General features: G+C 44.1%; 1 protein-coding gene across 4 annotated transcripts in view; it reads left to right on the top strand.

Moving 5' to 3' along the window:
- The first annotated feature begins 5,120 nt into the window (after window positions 1-5,120).
- Window positions 5,121-15,695, top strand: part of LOC121086126 (ubiquitin-conjugating enzyme E2 E2) — a 217,687-nt gene continuing 207,112 nt past the window's right edge. For 2 of the 4 annotated variants that reach the window (XM_040589379.1, XM_040589376.1), the window contains exons 1-2: window positions 5,122-5,439; window positions 9,949-10,137. In XM_040589379.1, coding sequence (XP_040445313.1) covers window positions 9,962-10,137 — 176 coding nt within the window. In that variant the 5' untranslated portion in view covers window positions 5,122-5,439; window positions 9,949-9,961. Of the gene's footprint in view, window positions 5,479-9,948; window positions 10,138-15,695 lie in introns of all 4 variants that reach the window. The other 2 variants (XM_040589378.1, XM_040589377.1) reach the window with 2 other exon arrangements.

The following is a 15,695-nucleotide window of genomic DNA, read 5'->3' as shown; positions in this document are numbered from 1 at the left end:
ACGTACAAGATGAGATTTTTAAAGCAGTGTCTTAGTCTAGGATTCAGTTGTCAATGATTTCTGGCTAGAAACTATCAGAGAACTATCCTCTGCAATTATCTTAAGCTGGACTCTAAACCAGCACATAGAAACAAACCTCTATTCTGGACGCTAAGCAGTGATTTATTCCCTCTTTTAAAGAAAAAGCCAGGCTTTCATTAAGGACACGGAAGCAAGTTATTACCTCCCTCCCACCCATCCCTAATATGTTTTATCTTTATTCTTTACAATCCTAGATAGCGAAGCGGCTGAGAGCCATCAGGATTTCTGATGCCACATGGTTATTGTCCCAGTTGTTTCTTCTAGTTCCAGCTGAATGATAGTGGGAGCTGTTCTTCTGAGCAAAGGGGAGGAGCAGGAAGAGCTGCAAATTCTTAGTTTTTTAGGTTAGAGAAGTGAAAGAAATCATAGAAGTTGTTTGCTCACAACTTACAACTCTTAATATTTAATGGCTTGAAAAGATTAGGGTGAATAAATTCTAATTATTTGGGGGTTTACACTACTGTAGAGCAAATAAAGAAGTCAGGCTAGTAATAACTTGTCTCTGTGCCCACACAATCATTTTACTTCAGAATGCCACGAAAATACTTTAAACAGATTTCTGTCAAGGCACTATTTGAATAATAGGCTTACCTGGTGTTCAGGATTCAGTCATGTTTTCCTTGATACAAGATGTCATTTTTTAAGGGATGAGGACATACGCAATTAGATGAAAACTAATGAAATTTCTGCTGCAGATATCTTCCTTGGTATTCTACTTCATTCTACATGCTGGTAGTGGGAAAACAGAATGAAGAATCCTGATCTCTGAATCACTCAAACGCTGTATTTTCAGACACAGCTGGTGCTTCAGGGATCAGGGTACCTGTGAATTTCAGTTTACATTTGCTAACATACAGAGTGGGATGCATCCAAGTGGCAACAAAAGCAAAGCAAGATTTCGAAAAAAAAAAAAAAATAAATTAGATGCAGTGTGAGAATAAACTATCTACAAATGGGAGAAAGAGAATTACCAGAGAAGGAAAAAGAATAGAGAACAGCCCAGATCCTCTGGACTATCCTTAAGGCGTTGTGCCATCACAGTAGTATAAGGAAAGCCAGCTGTGGGAGAAGAAACCCATAAAAGCATAAAGCTACTGCAGAGACCCATGCCATTCTGTGTCCCTGCCTCAGCTCAGGATGAAGGACAAGATTGGGAAAGAGGGCCTGCTGCTGAGAGCTGCCTCTAAACAGCCCCATGGAGCCCAAGACTCAGCAGGGAAGAAATGGGGGGGAGGGAATGCCACAGACTGGGATAGCTCCTGAAGAGCTGAGAAGTGGAATCAGGTAAAGAATGAATAAAGGCACCTTTGTCCCCATTACTCCAATCCTCTGCTGATAATAGTTCTGATGGATTAAATGATCTGGTTCATTGGGATTTGTTGAAAGAGACTGATAGAACAACAGGGTGTGCCATGGAAAACTGAATATTTGCATCTCGCTTTTTAATACAAAACATTGAAGTTTTGAAAGTGAGATATACTATCACAAGAGACACACTGTTATGTTTGCAGCTGTATCACAGTTGAGATAATTCCTCATCTTTTCTTCACCTCAGAAAACCAATCACTTTTTATCAGCTATAACTTGACAAAAATGTTCATTTAACAACTTTAATAGCAATATTAAAATGGCATGTCCTTTTAAACAGGAATGGACGACAATTCATAAATAGAAATGCAGAAGAAACATCAAAGTTGCATTTTCCTATTTCTTATTTTGAGCCGTAACAATAACTTGAAATTTAATTTCACCCTTTTTTAACTGAACAGAAATGGATAAAACTTGCCATGGCATCTCAGTACAGCTAAGTAAGTCTAAAAATCTAAATTGATCCAACACTTCTTTAAATTAAACACTCTTAAATGGAAACTCGGCTCAGATTTCTCCAACTTCATAGATTTTGGTTGACGTATCTGTCCTTATAACAGACACTGTATCAAGAGGCCTTAACAGAAGTGTCCTTACCTGTAAGAGCCTTGAAGCGTGACTGTCTGCGCCAGGTGAGCTGAACTCCAGCGTGTCTCTCCGAAAAAGCTGCAAGCTTCTGTGAGAGTCAAGAACGCAGGTTGTTTTGGATGCATCTGGTATTGTAAAGAGTTGTAAATAGTGTCAGATTTTAGAAACCGCATAAAACTAAGGAGGGATGGGGGTGGCGGCAGGGATAACTTGTGTGTGTCCTTAGCACTCCAGCATGGGTGAAATCTAACACTGGAGAACGATCACTCACTTCAAAGGGGCCAGGATTTCACCCTGTATGATCCAAACTCACAGAGTCTTCCAAAGGGTTTTGAATAATATATTATGCTACCTTTAACATCCAAGGGCCAAACATGTTATTTTGAAAAGTCAAAAGGATATAACTGGGAGCAGCTGACTACCCTGCCCTGCTCTCCTGAGATGGCATAGGTAGGGCTCATTCAAAACCTCCACTTGTAAAATCCCAAGGCACACCTCAGCTTGCACGTTCTACTCATAGAGCAGCACAAACCTTCTCCCTAGTTTAGCTGTTCTTAATTTAAGTCCAACCATTTAGGGCTTTGGGCCAGAGGTTACACACTAAAAGAAAAATCAGGGCCTAACTCTTGACGACTCAAACCCTTAACTTGGTGCTGGAACACTTCTGACGCTCCCTAGATTTTTTTTTTTGGCATCAGGAATTTATGACCCAGATTCTGGGATGGTGTATGGCCGCATCCTACCCCGTCTGAATTAGGCTGTTCACTGAGCCGCTCTCTCTGTGCTTCCTGCAGATCCTACCAGAAAAAAAGATCTATAATGAAGCACACCAACTGTCACTGAAGTCCTGACATGGGCCGAGGAGTTTCAAGACATGGGGTATTCGGGCAGGAAAATTTATGCCTCCTTTAAGGCATCTTTAAGCAATCAGAGCAACATTAAGGAAATACAGAAGGCTCATCTAGAAGTGAACTTCATCTCTTCCTGGATGTTTTTCAGGATGTCTGTTTTGGAATGACTGAAAGGAGAAGGCATGGTTTAAATAATTTTAGGAAATGGGACCTGATGTCAAGGGCATGCAATGCAGCCAGCAGCCTTTCAGTGCAATGAGAAGCATTACTTGCAGGAGACTTGCATTCTTTGAAGGATTTTTGTGTGTCATATTCTGTTAATTACTTAGTTACTGGTTCTCGTGAGAAGCCAATGCAGGCTAGCAGATAGAAACCTACATAGCTAACATTAGGAGCTTTTCTCCATGAGTTCACCTGAAGCAGCAAAATATCTTATAAACACAAAATAGGAAGAAGTAGCTGACTATAGTATTTTTAAGTTTAGGTGAAAATGACACTGGAATTATTTAACAAAGAAATAGGAAGAGACAATAAACCAAGTTATTTCAAAACAATCACTCAACAAAGAAAAAGATTAATTTTATGTACAAGGAAACTGGGAAAATCACTTCTGTTGTCTGGATATAACATGAAAGCAGGTGCCAATAATGTTTATAATCCTTAAACATCTCAGCAGTGCTTCCAGTTCTCAATTTCTGTCTATTTGGTAGCACGGACTCCACCTACACCATAACCGTGAGTCAGAAAAAAGTACAATACTTCTCTCCCCAAGCGAGGAGAAACTTTTCGTTGTACACGTGGAATAGCAAGATCACATTTTCATTCCCTTCAGTGGTTAAAAGGGGAAAAATATTTTGACTTGCCACTGCCCCTTTATCCTTGGCTGGTATATTTCCCTGTTAGAGGGAGAAAGGTTTGAGGTGATAGGAGTTTACATAATGTAGCTAAGCATAAACTGCAGGTTATGTAAAGATTAAAGCAGCAAGGTCAGCACGGGGACAGAAGTATCTCAGTTAGGCCAACACAGCCTGTTACCTGACAGCCAGCTCTGTTAGAGGTTTGGTTTGTTCCAGGTTAATAATATTCATACTAAAAACGTAACGTTTAAGTCTCCTGGCCTCTCCCACCCCGCATTGCGATGCCTGCCACGGAGGCGATGCCTGCTTGCCTGGGAGGCAAGAGGCATTTACCTGGCCACGGCACCGACCCCGGGCCGGGCAGCCGCAGGGCACCCCAGGCTGCCAGCGGCCGGGGCTGCCGGGGCCATCGGGCCGCGCCAACGCGACGCAGCAGCCCCGCGGTCCCAGCTGCCGCGGCAGCCGCACCGGTGCGAGCAGCAGGTACCGGCCTCGGCCCCCGCCCCGCGCGGAGGACGGCACCGTGCGCCCCCGCAACTGCCTCGCCAGGTAACGGCCCCCGGCAGCTGCCCGGCCCCACCGCTCCCCCGGAGCACCCGCCGTGACCCCGCCTGTCCCGACAGGCGCAGGGACGCGGTGGCTTCGCGGAGACAAAGGCCGCGGGGGGTGCGGGCAGCGGGCTGGCAGCACGGGCTGGCGGGGGGGTGGCCGGCGCAGGGAACAAAGAGGCGTAAAAAGACGAGAAGAGCAAAGAAAGTTGATACCGGTCCCGGCCGCCCCCCGCGGGCGCGCAGGTCCCGCCCGCCCCCAGGACTTTCACGGGGTCCCGCGGCGCAGCCGGGCACACGCGGGGGCGTGGGGCCGCAGTAACCTGGCCGCGGGCGGGAGGAGGGCCGGGCACCGCACCGCACCGCACCGCGCCCTGCCCTAACCCACCCTCCATCCCCCTCCGCAGCGCAGCCCCGCCGCCCCCGCCCGACCCCCGGCCGCAGCTCCCCGCTCCCCCCCGTCCCCTCACGCCTCCTTCCCACTCGGCCCCGCTGGCCCCGCCCAGCCCCCGCCCCCCCCCGCTCTTCCCTTTAACGCGCGCTCCCGCGGGCGGCTCTTCGCCCGCCCCCCCCGCCCCGGCGGCGCGCGGCCTCCAAGGGCCCCCGCGGTCGCGCGCCCGCGCCCCACCCCCCCCCCTCCCCGCCCGCCTGTCACTTTCCCCCTCCCACTTCGCCCCCTCGCCGAAAGCGCGCGCGCGCGCCCGCCCACCCCGCCCCTCCCTCGGCGGACCGCGAGCGCCCGGGCTAATTGGCTGGCGGGCACGCGCGCGGCGCTAACCGGGCGGGGGCGCGCGCGCGCGGAGGCGGCGGCGGCGGGGGCGCGCGCGCGCGGAGGCGGCGGCGGCGGGGGCGCGCGGGCGCGCGGCAGCGGCTTCACTTCTCGTCGGGCAGCGGGGGCAGGAGCGGCGGCGGCGGGAGGAGCAGCAGCAGCAGCGGCCGCCGCTGCTGCTCGGGAGAGAGCGGAGAGAAAGGCGAGGGCGAGGAGCGCGGGCGAGCGGGCTCATGACTCAGTGAGCGGCTGCAGCCCCTTCCCAGCCCCGCGCCCGGCCGGAGTCGGGGCGACCGCGTCGGATTGTCCCGCAGCCCGTGAGCCTGTGCCCGGCGCCAGCGAGGGAGGGAGCGAGAGAGACCTGCGCTCGCCTGCAGGTAGCAGCGGTCCCCCCCGCCCGCCCCGTCCCTCCCGAGGTACACCTCTGCCCCGGCTTGGGTCCCCGCCTGCTTCCCCTCCCCCCGCCGGGCTCCTACCCCCCCGTCCCTCGTCATCCCTCCCTCACGGCGCCTCCCCCCCCCCCCCCCCCCCCCCATTTAGCTGCGACCCTCGGTCTCTACCTTTATCCTTCATCTCCCCTCCCCCCTCCGTATCCCCCCGGCGCTGCCTGGTACCCCCTTCCCCCCCCGTGATCCCCGTCCCTGCGCTTTCTTCGCAGCAGTCCCGGCCGCCCCCCGCCGCCCCCCGCCACCTCGGCATCTCTGTCAGCGCTCCCCGCAGCCCCCGACCCCATCCATCCTCCGGCCATCGCTCCAGCTTCCATGTCTTCTCGGCACCCCCACACCCCTCGAACAACTCTTCCGTGTCCATTTGTCCTGCGTGCCCCGCTGCGGGGGCAGCAGCGGCGCCCCCCCCTTCCCCCGCCCCAGCTCCGCGCCCATCGCGTGGTCCCCGCGGCACTCGCTGCGCCCCTGGGTCGCTTCGGCGCTGGGGGACCCCGTGCCCCCCCTCCCCATGACCGAGCCTCCGGCGTACCACATCCCCCCTGGCCCCGCAGCGGTGGGCGCCCCGGGCTGGAGCCCCTCGGGTGGGGCTCTAGCCCCCCCCCCACCCCCCCACCCCGAGCGCCCGGAGGTGCCCCGCAGCCCAACCTCCTCCCTTCCCTCATGTGCCCCCGACGTCTTCCTCTCGCAGTCTCCTCCTCCTCCTCCTCTCCCCGGCTGTCTTCTACTTCTCACCCCGGCCCGACTGCCGCCTGCGCGGCCGGGGGGGTGCGTGGTGCGTGTGGCGTTTGGGGGTACCCATGCACACCCCCCCCCCGGCCCAACGGCCCGCTGCGCGTGCTGGGTCTCCCCGGCGGGCGGGGGGAGAGGGGCGAGTGGCGTGTATGCCCACCCGGGTCCGTGGGAGCCCGGGGCAGCTGTCCCGGCCCTCCGGGTGCCCCTCTCGGAGGCAGACCTTGCCTGGCCGCGAGCCGGGCTCCTTCATCCCCTGCTGTGATGTTTTCGGTCCTTTTGCCCTTTACGGTTTCTGGTGATGAAGTAAGGCGGCTGCTGCTGCTCTTCGTGGACCCTGCAGAAATATTCAATTCACCTTGGCTTACAGGAAATAAAGACCGCTTTAGAAAGACATCACTGCTAGCTCTGCTGCCCTTGGGACCCATCTGCACATTGCCAGGATCTCTCTGTCCCTGACTGCTGCATTTGATTTTTTTTTTTTTGGGGGTGGTGGTGTTGTGGTGTGGGGGAGTGGTGGTGGTTTGTTTTCTTTGTTGTGGTTTGGGTTTGGGTTTTTTCCTTTTGAGGAGGGAGGGGAAGGTGCCAGTGGATATGTATGACAGAAACAGGATCTTTTGGACACTCTTCGCTTAGAATTGATAGTTGTAGTTACACTTGCAATGTGTGTCTCTGCTGAATCATCTCCCGGTAAGGGAGAGACTTAAGTCCCCTTTCACTCCTTCCCCTGTCCCTTCTGCTCATTTTTCTCAGCACAACAGCAGGGAGGTTAGCAACCCTCATCTGAATGTGGAATAGCCTGGCAGCGGGGACCTGGACTTTCCTCTTGCTCCTTGTGACAGTTGCAAACACACTCATGGCTCTCCAGATTCATTCAATCTTGCATTTCTCTGTCTGCGTTTGTGGCAGTGAAATGTTTTCCTTGCAGTGTCATCTTCTCTGTTGATTATTTCCCTCCCCCCCCCCCCCCCCCCTCCTTCTTTTATTTGTTCATGTGTTTGTTTCTCTTTTTAAGTTTGACCACGTTTTGAAGTGTCCAACTTCAGGGCCTTTAAAACACACTTTACATGACGATACCGAGCATCCCTTGAACCATACAAAATCCCTAAAATTGTAGACACCATGAGGAGAGGGCATGGAAAGAACTGCCTGGATGTCAGAAAGGGGAACAGAGAGAGAGAGAGAGGAGAGAGGAAAAAACCCCAAGAATCTAGCCAGACATCAAATGACAGATTTAAGCATTTTCTTGTTGTAAATGCTGGCATTACATGTTACAGTAATTATATGCTCTGGGCTACTGTTACAGTGTCTGCTGGATAGTAACCTGAACTTACGAAGTGAATACAGTTGTTTTTGGATAATAGTAGTACTTATAGCCAAGATTATTCACAGCAGATGTCCTGTGCATATAGGCTTTATTAAATATGCTTTTAACTTTCTGGCCTGCAGTGTTAAAGCCTATGTACATTGTGAGAGGAATTTTTCTCCTTAAAATTAGATGTATTAAACAAAGATCAGGACTAAAATCTAGAGTAAATAAAGGCCATCAAAAGTGTTATGTTGAAAAAGAGATTGTGTTTTAGCTGTATCAAAGAAAATGGGTACCTACTATCAAAATTGCATTACAGTTATTAAAGGCATATTTTGACTTGTCAGAATACAGTATTTTTGTGTTTTATCACCTCTAAATCTTCTGTTGCTTTAATCTTAAGATCTGACAACCTGGATGTAAATATCTAAACATTAACCTGTGCAAATATATGAATTATGTTAAATACAATGTTGTAGCTGTACCATATGAAAAATTGTTCTTGAATAGTGAACAGTTTTGGTATTCTAATTTTGGGATGCAAGCTATGCATTATTTCAGTTGCTTCAATGAGCAGACTAGGTGTTGTGTTTTTATATAAATTTATATGTGAAATCGTATTTATAAAGTATTATTTTCCATTATAAAATCCAAAATGCAGCTTAAGCTGATCAAGAGAAATCTGGCCCCATATCCATCACTTGCTACTACTTGCTATTTCTTTTAGCATCTGAACATTTTGAAGGGATTCCATGCTTCCAGATTTCCTTTTCAGTATAGCTATAAATGGGACTAAAAAAACCTAATTCCTCCTGAAGTTGGTTGGATTGTGTCAATAATGCCTGAAACGTTTAGTTCTTCAACTCCACTGTGTGTACGGTTTGATAGAATTGGATCTTAGTAAGGCTCTTGCAGAACAGGAGTGAATTTATTTTCTTACATGTAGCTATAACTAGAACACTTATAGCCCTTTTAAAAACCATCCTTTTCAACATAACCCTGTTGGCATTGATGTTACTTTACTTTTCCTTTGCTGTCTCTTTCCATAAATATGTGCAGGGAGATGAACTTTGTTTAATCCACTGAATGAGCATGGTTGAATCTGAGCCTGCAATCTCATTATTCTCCCTTGAGAGAGTATTAAAACATATAATAGTCAAGGTGAATAGTTTTGTTCTTAATTGTGATGGTGTCTGTACATAGGTAAGAGGAAAGGCAAGTCAAAGTTCACAGCAATTTATAACTCTTTGTGTATGAAAGAGCAAATTCTGGATTCAGACAGATTTGATCAGAAAACCACCCGGATATATGGGGATTGCGTGGGTGTAAGCAAGTAATGTTTAGGCCCGTGGGCTTTGAAGGTGGTTCTTTTATTAAAATCTCTAGAGGAGGATATATAAAATACATATATAAGCTCTAAGTTTGGAGTTAAAGGAAAGACTCTCTGGGTCTGGGTTTGAGGGTTCTTTGTTTTTTTGTAAAATTTTCTAACAGTCATTGCCACCATATATGCTAATTCAGTAAGAGTTTTTCATGGACATCTGCCCTTCATTAGAACAGTTTGAGAAGTCGTGACAGCTGTAACAGTGGGCTTGTAATTCCTCATCTGTCGGTGTATTGTTATACTATTCAAAAGGAAGGAAGAAATGAAAATAGCTAACTAGTATCAGAAGTGTGTAAACAAAGCACTGATTTGACTTCTGAAATATACCGAGCTTTCTTGCACTTGTGCTCTCTGACAGCTTTGTTGCTTCGCATTGCCTGAACAGAATTTGTCAGGAGAAAACTTCCTTTTACCCTCTACGAGCATGCTTGCCTCTCTAGAAGCGTACTGTTTTAGTAAATACAAACAGTCCTGCCTTTTGGTTCTGTGAATGTTTCCATCGAGCATGCCAAGATGTGGATTTTGTAATGTGGAAACCCACATTATAGGCTTGGATTGAGCCCACAGATTTATTTCATATGGGATAACAGAGAGTCATAAGATAGTAATAGCTCTCAGTTTTCAACAAACTGTGCTAGATTTGAACCGGTGACATAGTGATGAGATAGCGAACTCGTGATATTGCCAAGCGGTTGAAAAATATCATTGACAGTGAATGCTATTATACTTACAGAATTGTTTCCTGCTGAACTACAATAAATTATGTTTTTCATATATATGAGTGTTTATTATTTATTTGGTATGGGGTTTAAAATGACCGCCTCCTGAATTACTGTTAAGATGCTTATGGCAAAACTCTTCAGTACTAAGATTATTGAAGTACTAAGAAGCACTGAAGACAAGCGTTATGTATTAAGACACATGAATCTCATCTGTTACTTCCTTAAGGCATGTGAGAAATACTATTGGATGGTTTCTTCTGAAAAAGCTAACTTTTGTTGTTTGTTTTTCTGTTCAGTGCAGCATCTGCCATGTCTACAGAGGGGCAGAGAGTTGATGATAGTCCAAGCACTAGTGGAGGCAGCTCTGATGGAGATCAGCGTGAAGGTGTTCAGCAGGAACAAGAAAGGGAGCAAGTTCAACCCAAGAAAAAAGAGGGCAAAATATCAAGCAAAACAGCTGCTAAACTGTCAACTAGTGCTAAAAGGTACAGTGTTCTTTATGGCTGTTTATTTTCCTTTCTCTTTTTTTTCAGCTGACAGTCAGATGTATGTATTGACTCAGTATATTAATTTTCTTAGTGTTTTATTATAACACTACTATGTCAGTGTAATAGCCTTTTGAGATGGGTCACAGTAATGAGACCTGTATACTTTTTTCCTTTCTTTGACAGATTGACCCTTTCACATGGTTTTAATAGTAGTTTGCATGATAAAAGCTGACACTTTTTTATTGCTAGTAAAACTCGGACGGTTTTGTAGCCTTATAAAATATATCTCTGTATGTGTATGTATGACTGATGTTGAAACTTGTCAGTGTAACTTACAGTTAATTAACCATAAACATTTCAGACAGTTCAGTAACTCAGCATGTTAGGGCTACCGTAATACCTGTTGCTGTCAAGTACTGTGTTTCCTTTTCCCAGATGGTCATGTCAGAAATATTTGAGTGAACAACAAATGCATGTTGGTTTCATTACTTTAAACTGTGGTCTGTTTTAATACCAATTTCTTTTCCTTCTCTTTTCTACTTGAGAGGAAGGGTGGGTTTGTAGAGTAACTATTTACATTATTTATGCTATCATGTCCATCTCCAGATAATGATTGTCTTGCTCGGGCCAGACAGAAGGAATTTACAGCTTAGTGTTACTTCATTAGTGCACGTAGGGGTGTTAGTCTAGGCAACAGAATTCAAACGGGATTATAGTGATTGAACTTAAAAAACACTTTTAAAACAATCTGACAAGAGACTAATTCTGCAGATTCTCCTGATGCAGAATTCCAAGATCCTCTTATGTTGCTAGTTCAAGGCTGTGTAAACTACAAGAAAAAACATTGGAATTGTGCCACTATGGTGCTGTGGCAGAGAAGTATCAAGGCCCTATTGCCATAATTTATAATATATGCGTGTAGTAGGAGTCTGTAAATAGCAGTATATAAATGTGTGTGTACATCTCTTCAAGATTCAAGCCTTTGTCTTGGCTTAGTCTGTCCCTTACCTTTTACATACTTCTCTATATTGAAGTCTCTTCTGTCTTTCCAGTGAGGTATTATCATGCTTTTCTTCTGCCATAGACACCTTCCTTACAGCTAGCCTTTCTTCTTTTTTTTGTTCCCTGGTGAAATGCTTTCTAAAGACCCATTTCTACTATGACGCTGTTAGATTCTCCATTCCTATCACTTACAGGATGGCCAGTAAAGCTTGCCCATATTTCCTTTTATGACTAAAAAGGAAAAAAAAACAACCCCAGGTTTCACTTCAAACCGTGATATTATTCATGTAGTTAACCCTCACAGCCATTATAGTTTCTGGCCAGCTTTTCTTGTCTGCTTCCTGCTAGTGTTAATTTTTTAAATATTAGGAATATTCAACTAATCATGATTTTTAAGGTCATGAAAAAGTTTTGAACATCTTTAGAAAAGAGTCTATGTATTCTGAACTTTTGTACAATGCCTAATGTAATGATGCCACAGTTCTGACAAGTGCCTGTGGACACCATGCTATTAAAAAATTGATAATGATATGTCAGAAATTGGTCTATTAATCTTAGCTTTGTATCTTCAAAGCTTAGAGCTTTTATCAACATGCATTTTGCAGTGATAAAATTACTTAAACCTTTTAAAGTTTAATCATATCTGCTTATGGTTCTGCTGAAACTAATTATGCCAGTTGCTGACATCAGTACGTTTGCCAGTTAGACTCTAAAACTAGTTTTACATATGTACTAATATTGAAGGAAAGCCTTTGATTATGCATTTTAAAAGCTGGGATGATATATAAGAGTTCTGTAGATATGTGCACAATAAATAACATTTTTGAAAAAAATCTGTTTTAAGAGTGCTAGTTGTCATAGCACTTTGTGGAATGATCACAGCAACATGATTTTTATAGTAACAGGGTTTTTTAGTAGTACCATAGTATTCTTTTATTTCTTTCTCCCCCTGCCCCCCCCCCCCCCCCTTTTTTTTTTTTAATGTTCAGTAGTTTGTCACTGTGTTAGAATTGGGAATACAATTATATAAACATCCTTAATCTGGCCAGGTTTTCCTGTTAGAGGTCTTGTTTCTTTGCTTCTTAATTAAAATCACTAATGCCTTCGGAAAGGAAAATCAGAAATTAAAGCAGAGCCTAAAAAGGAGAGGAGTAACATGAAGAGAGGAAAAATGGCAGAGTCTCATCAATATGTGATAAGTATTACAGAATCTGTGTATATAAAATATCTTCATAGTAAGATTATTATTTTTGTTCATTAGAAATGAAAAATAGTACAGGAATATGGCTACACTCCTTCAATGGGAGTGTTATTGCTGACCAGGTTAAAAAAGTGATCTTTTAAATATTGAAATAAATTGAAGTAATTCAGCTGTCCTGATGATAAAGTACTGAACGTATGCTTAGCAACTTTTTTTCTAGCTTTTGAATTCTCTGGGTTTGTATGGCATTAAAGTCACAATAATCTTTGCTTAACTGTTTCACTACACAATTCTCTCTAATAACTTCATTATAGTTAAAGGAGTCAGCTCTGCTAAAATCCATAAAACCCCCAAACAACAAGAGCATACTGCAGTTGCAGCTTTGGTCAAGGAATCTTGCAATATTCCTTAATTCCTGTTTAGAGCAGAGAACACCAGCAAGTTAACGTAGCGCTGGAGCTAAAGTCACAGACTTGATTCTAATCTGAGTCTGAAAGTCACGTTTTCTCACTTGGAAAGCTTTTTCATGCATATGGAGTAGTAGTCACAGTATTTTTCGATTACATTATGATACTTACTGTATATCTTGGATTAGAATGAAGATTTGTGCATCTGTATTTGGAATACTTATGTTCTGCTTTTATTTGTGTGTTTATGTAGTCAGATTTAAAGAATTTTCAGTAGTGTTAGATTTTATATAAATCAAGATTTAGCAGTGTGCTGACTTTAGCTTGTGTAAAAGTAAACTGCTACCGTGTTTTACGTATGAATATACTACTGCTGCAGCTTACTGCTTTCCAAAATGATCTGATTATGGAGGCTGTATGAAACCACTTGAATCCATACTTGAGTAAGATTTTTAGTTTTAAGATACAGAGTTTCTTCTGTTAGCATTGCTATAGATGGCATTAAGAAGGCAGAATGCCATCACATGCTGTCCTTCTCCGTTAATACTTTCAGGACTAGCTGCTATACAGGTGTAATAGCTTACAGCATATGTCATACAACGTACCGGTCCTTCAATTTTCCTCACCCGGAGGGCATCACCTTAAATAGCAACCTTTCTTACCTAACATGTCAAGATTGAGAAACTCGCTGCATATCACAATTACAGTTCAGACATGGAATTGAATTGCTGTCCTTGAAAACAGCAGGCATCTTGTTACCTCTTAAGTAGCAAATCTTAGCATGACCTTTGGATTGAGAGAAGTGTAACCATTTTTGGCTGACATAGTAGCTCAACAAATAAATGTATTGTTTTGCTTGGCTCTTGAAGTTGATAGTTGAAAATCTGTCAACGTTTTTGTCCAGTCCTGGAATTTTTTTTGTAAGTATCTGTGCTTACAATGAATTCTGAAAAACTTTTGACTATTTTTTTTTCTTTATTGGAAGAAGTTACAACCTTAAGGAATAGCAAATAGAGAATGGATTCAATTTGTTTGGAACTCAACAAAATAAAAATGAGCTTTTTTTCCCCTCTTTTTTTGTTCAGAGAGTTTTATCACAGCATTATTTTCAAGGACTCTGGGTATGATATTTAGCATGTTGAATATGATGGCAAAATATGGAGCGCTTTTTCTTATAAGAAACATCTTTGCCATTTATTGTGCCTCAAGTATGGAGGCAAGAATATTTCTTTTTCTCAAGCATGAATCTAACCATCTTTAGATTAATTTCCTGCTCAGTCACAGTTTATGTAATATTGAAATACATACCAGTGATTGCATTTCTTAGTATTTTTGAAGTAGCATATTCTTCAGTATGGAATATTAGTTCACCTGGCTTTTATGGGTAAAAAGGCATGTCTTTTAAAAAAGTAGATGTGGTAAAAAAAAGCTTATTGTCATATAGTCTGTTATTTTGCTTCTTTTCCTATTAATCATATTGGGAAATCCTCTGACGTGTTCCGTTCTCCTATAGCTTTAGAGAGCTTTAACTGTTTCATGAAGGAAACAACATGCAGTCCCCTTAGGCTTAGAACAGTACTAAATCTGTGTCTGTGAGAATTAACAGTATTTGAAGTCTGCAATGTACTTTCATGCTTCTGAATTTAGGGGTAGGTTAACCTTTGCACTACTATTCAAAGGCTTATGTTTGTTCTTTTCGGTTAGTAAAATGGAGGGGAAAAATATTTGTGTGTGTGTATATATATATACACACACACAAGAGAGGGGGGTGGGCAAATGACTACTTAAAGACCAAATAAAGAGTATCAGATCTGACATTGCAAATTTAATGTCTGATGTGTACAGCCTAGGGTTTTGATTACTGGCAAAGGCTTCTCTGTCTGCCGTCACTCCACTCCCCAATAGACAGCAAACCAGTACGTCATTAGTTTACATATAAACTGGATATATATAATGATTTTAATTGAGTCCTTTTTCCTCTCTGACATAGCTAAGCATAACTGTACTGAGGCAGAAAATCCAAAGAAAAAGATGCCAGAAAGTACCCTGCAAAAAATGTGTTGTTGCCAGAGGCCACATATTCTCGTGGTGAACCCTCTGTGGTCAGCGAAGGAAATGAGGCACACACTCTCCTGTGCCAGATTCTGAGGGCAACTCAATGGAGATATGAAACAAGTGCCAGAGCAGTGGAATAACTCGTGCAGACAAAGGCCAGCTTACACACTGGAGGTCTCTATCAGTGAAAGGCTCTCTGGGATGCTGTCTGATGATTTAATTGTAACTTTGAATGCTGTGACATGTGAAGAAGCTATTGCGTGTCAGCTGCTGTGCAGAAACTGTTTATGAATGTGCTCTCAGCATGAATGCAAGGTAAATTAAGGTTGCAAGAAAAGGAGGTGTAAAGGTGTATATATTAATTTTAGTTTGGAATGCCACAGAGTAGGAGAACAAACACTGACAACTTGCTGAGGAGCAATTGATGGACAGTGTCGTATTAGTATGTTGTATCTTGCTTGTATAAACATAATAATGAATGAAACATCTCTTTATCTTAGACGCTTGCAGAAGCAATTAGGACTTTTGAACATAAATAGAAAGTACCATTTGATCAATTTTTATGGCTTGAAGCAGAAAGGTATTTTGTTCTTGTTTGCTCAATTACAGGAAAAGCTTGGTAAAGGACCGTTTCAGTTTCTTGGCATTAGAAGTCAGAAATTTTGGGTTCAACTAGAATGGAGGGAGAAAAGGAGAGAGCTCTGTACCCTTTTGTTTTTTAGAATGAAAGTGGCATAAGTTAGAATTTAGGAGGAAGAACATAAGGTTTTTGGTCTAGGACTGAAGTTGCACTTGCCAGTCCATTCTTGATGTGTCTCAGACCCACTGTAATGCAGTGAAATAATAACTGGTTTTGCAACTAAAGGAATAATCCCTGACTCTATGGAAGT

The sequence above is a fragment of the Falco naumanni genome, chromosome 4 (assembly GCF_017639655.2).
Source record: "Falco naumanni isolate bFalNau1 chromosome 4, bFalNau1.pat, whole genome shotgun sequence".
Taxonomy (NCBI): domain Eukaryota; kingdom Metazoa; phylum Chordata; class Aves; order Falconiformes; family Falconidae; genus Falco; species Falco naumanni.
The sequence above is the reverse complement of the archived record's forward strand: the minus strand, read 5'-3'. Positions and strand labels throughout refer to the sequence as shown.